This window comes from Elephantulus edwardii, unplaced genomic scaffold (genome assembly GCF_000299155.1).
Source record: "Elephantulus edwardii isolate Elephantulus edwardi_28Jun2011 unplaced genomic scaffold, EleEdw1.0 scaffold00002, whole genome shotgun sequence".
NCBI classification, from domain to species: Eukaryota; Metazoa; Chordata; class Mammalia; order Macroscelidea; family Macroscelididae; genus Elephantulus; species Elephantulus edwardii.
Window position 1 is genome coordinate 12,340,711 of NW_006399752.1, and position 3,114 is coordinate 12,343,824.

At 44.1% G+C, this 3,114-nt stretch overlaps 1 protein-coding gene across 1 annotated transcript; it reads right to left on the minus strand.

Moving 5' to 3' along the window:
• Positions 1–4: 4 nt before the first annotated feature.
• LOC102865162 (eukaryotic translation initiation factor 5-like) lies at positions 5–571 on the minus strand (the record flags this gene model as incomplete). Its single annotated transcript, XM_006879146.1, has 1 exon — positions 5–571. A coding segment is annotated over exon 1 (567 nt), but the record flags the coding sequence as incomplete, so codon positions are not given.
• Between the last annotated feature and the right edge of the window lie 2,543 nt (positions 572–3,114).

Genomic DNA, 3,114 nt, shown 5'->3' on the forward strand with positions numbered 1-3,114 from the left:
GGGGAGGGCTGATGTCATGTGGAGGTGGAGGTGGTGGCGTCTCACTGCTGGACACAGAGCCGTTCTCCTTGTCCTTGCCCTTTCTGGTTTTCTTTTCCTTTTCTTTCTTGGCTGTGCCACTGTCACTATTCTCAGGTGGGTTTTTGAGAATGAAAGTGCAGAGTTTATGATGTGTGTCAAGCATGCCTCTGTAGCCACAGACTTTACAAGAATTCCCTATTGTTTGTTTCTTTGGATTGACATGCAGATCTGTTTCAGGATTCTCGCACTCAGGACAGAGAACAAATTTTTTAATAAATCCGTCCAACATGTCTTGCAGCTTGTTCGCCTCATGAGATCCATTGACAATGTAGCGGTCATTCTTAACATCAAACTGGATCTGTGCTCCTAGCTCATAACCAAAATATTTGGTGGGATACGTTGGAGGCCGATTAAGCGCCTTTGCAACGTCAACCATGTTGACTATAACTGTCTTGATTCCATTTCCTTTACCCTCAACCTTGGCAATCAGACGGGGCATCTTGTAGCGATAGAACTGGTCTGACACACTGCAGTTGACGTTGACAGACATTTTGGCTTATTAGTAGCTTTATCAATAAGATGAAGAGATCTTTGATTGCAACTTTTTGGTATCTTCTGTCTGGAGAAGAAGGGATGACATAAACGACTGCAAGAGTTCTCGGTCTCTGACATGAAAAAGTCTTGGCCGCCGAGGCTGGAATCGTCTTGCGTGCAGGCTATGTTTCCCCAATACAGGTACCAGTGACTGCGCAACAGCTCGTTTTCGTAAAATAAAGACATAAACCCAACGCTGCTCTCCCGGGACTGGGATGAAGTGCGGCGCATGGTCACCGGGTCCGAGACGGAGGCAGGTGGGCAGGCGGGCGAGAGCGGGCGGGCCACCGAGCTCAGGAGGAGTCCCAGCGACGTCCGGGGTCCACACCCGTCAGCGCCGGAGCTGGCGACCTCTGAAATGTTCTCGCTCTGACTCCACCATATCTTTTCAATCTATATGCACATCACATCATCAAGGATGCTGGGCTGCACGAGGAGGAATGTGGCAACAGGATTGGAGGAAGACTCATCAACAACCTGTGTTATGCAGATGACACAACCCTGTTTGCTGAAACTGAATAGGACCTGAAGCTCTTATTGCAGAAGGCCAAGGACTGCAGCCTTCAATATAGATTGAAGCTCAGCATCAAGAAAACAAAGATTCCCACCACTGGGCCAATTGGCAGCATCATTATGAATGGTGAAGAGATTGAGATTGTTAACAGTTTCAACACTCTTGGTACCAGCAGCCAAGAAATTAAAAGACGAATAGCATTGGGAAAATCTGCTGTCAGAGACCTCTCCAAAGTACTGAAGAGCAACGATGTCAGTCTGGAGACTAAGGTGCACCTGATACAGGCCATGGTCTTTGCAATTACTTGCAATGCATCAGAAATCTGGACAATGATTAGGGGTGATAGAAGAAGACGTGATGTCTTTGAGCTGTGGTTCTGGAGAAAAGTATTGAATATACCATGGACTGCTAGGAGAATGAACAAGTTTGTTCCTAGAAAGGGTAAAGCCAGGTGCATCTTGGAGGTAAAGATTTTGAAGCTTCATCTGACATACTTCGGACATGTTGCAAGGTGTGATCAGTCCTTGGAAAAGAATGTCATGCTTGGAAGGGTTGAGGGAGAGCAGAGGAGAGGAAGACCCTCAATGAGGTGGATTGATTCAGTGACTACAGTAATGGCAATAGGTGTGTCAGAGACAATAAGATTGGCACGAGATAGAGCAGGGTTTAGGGCTATTGTACATAGGGTCACTATGAGTAACAGGTGACTCGACGGCACATAACAACAACATACTCAATTTATAAGCTGAACAAATTATTCAAGAAGCTTGACTTTTTGAAAAAGAATATAGCATAAAGATTGGAGGAAGATTTCTCAAGAACCTTAAACATGCAGATAAGATAACACAACCTTTCTTTGCTGAAAGTGAGGAGGGCTTTAAATTCTTGCAGCAGGGGATCAAATATTGCAACTTTTAATATAGATTACACCTCAATGTCAAGAAAATAAAAATTATGACCACCGAACCAATTGGCAATATAATAATAGAAAAAGATTGAAACTGTCAATGGCTTTATCTTACTTGGATCCAAAAATCAATACATTTAGTACTAATAGGATATCAGAAGGTGGGAAACTCTGCAGTCAGGGATTTCTCCAAATTACTGAGGAGCAATGATGTTCATGGTCTTCTCAATCACTTACTATATAGCTACTGAGAGCTGAATAATAAAATAAGGATGACAGAAGAATTGATGTCTTTGGACATCATTGGAGAAAAGTACTGGATATTCTATGGGCTGCCAAAAAATAGGTACATCTTGAAGAATGTGCAGCCAGAGCACTCCTTGAAAGTGTGGCAAAGTTTTGTGTCGCTTACTTTGTGTATGTTGGTAAGAAAGGCTATTCCGTGGAGAAGGACATTATGCTAGGAAAGGTGGAGACAATGAAGGTGAGGAAGACTCTCAACCAGATAGATTGATTCAGTAACTGAAGCACTGGGCTCAAGTGTGTCAGAGATTGTGAGGTCAGCACAGGATAGGACAGGACTCAGACCTGTTGTTCATGGGGTCATTGTTAGTCATACTTGACACCACTGTATTTAACAACAGCACAAGGTATACAAAACAAAATCAACACAAAGGAAAGATTCACAGAGCAAGGTCTGGGGGCTTTCATTATGGAACTTCCATGTCCCCAAGAAGGCATGTTATCTTTCAAAGGTAGTTGTTGTTATGTGCTGCCAAGTCACCTGTAATCCATAGTGACTAGGTACAGCAGCTCTGAACCCTGCCCTGTGCTGAGCCAGTCTCACTAATTCCGGCACACCAATCTCCATTGCCCGTCACTATATAGTTCTTTCTCATCCAAGGTCTTCCTCTCCTGTACTTTCCCTCCACCCTTCCAAGCATAATGTACCCAAAATACGTGAGATGGAGCTTCAGAATTAGAGCTTCCAAAGAGAGGTTTTGTTTCCCCCTCTCCAAGACAGACCTATTTGTTTTCTTGGCAGTCCATGGCATGTTCAGAGTCTTCTCCAGTACCA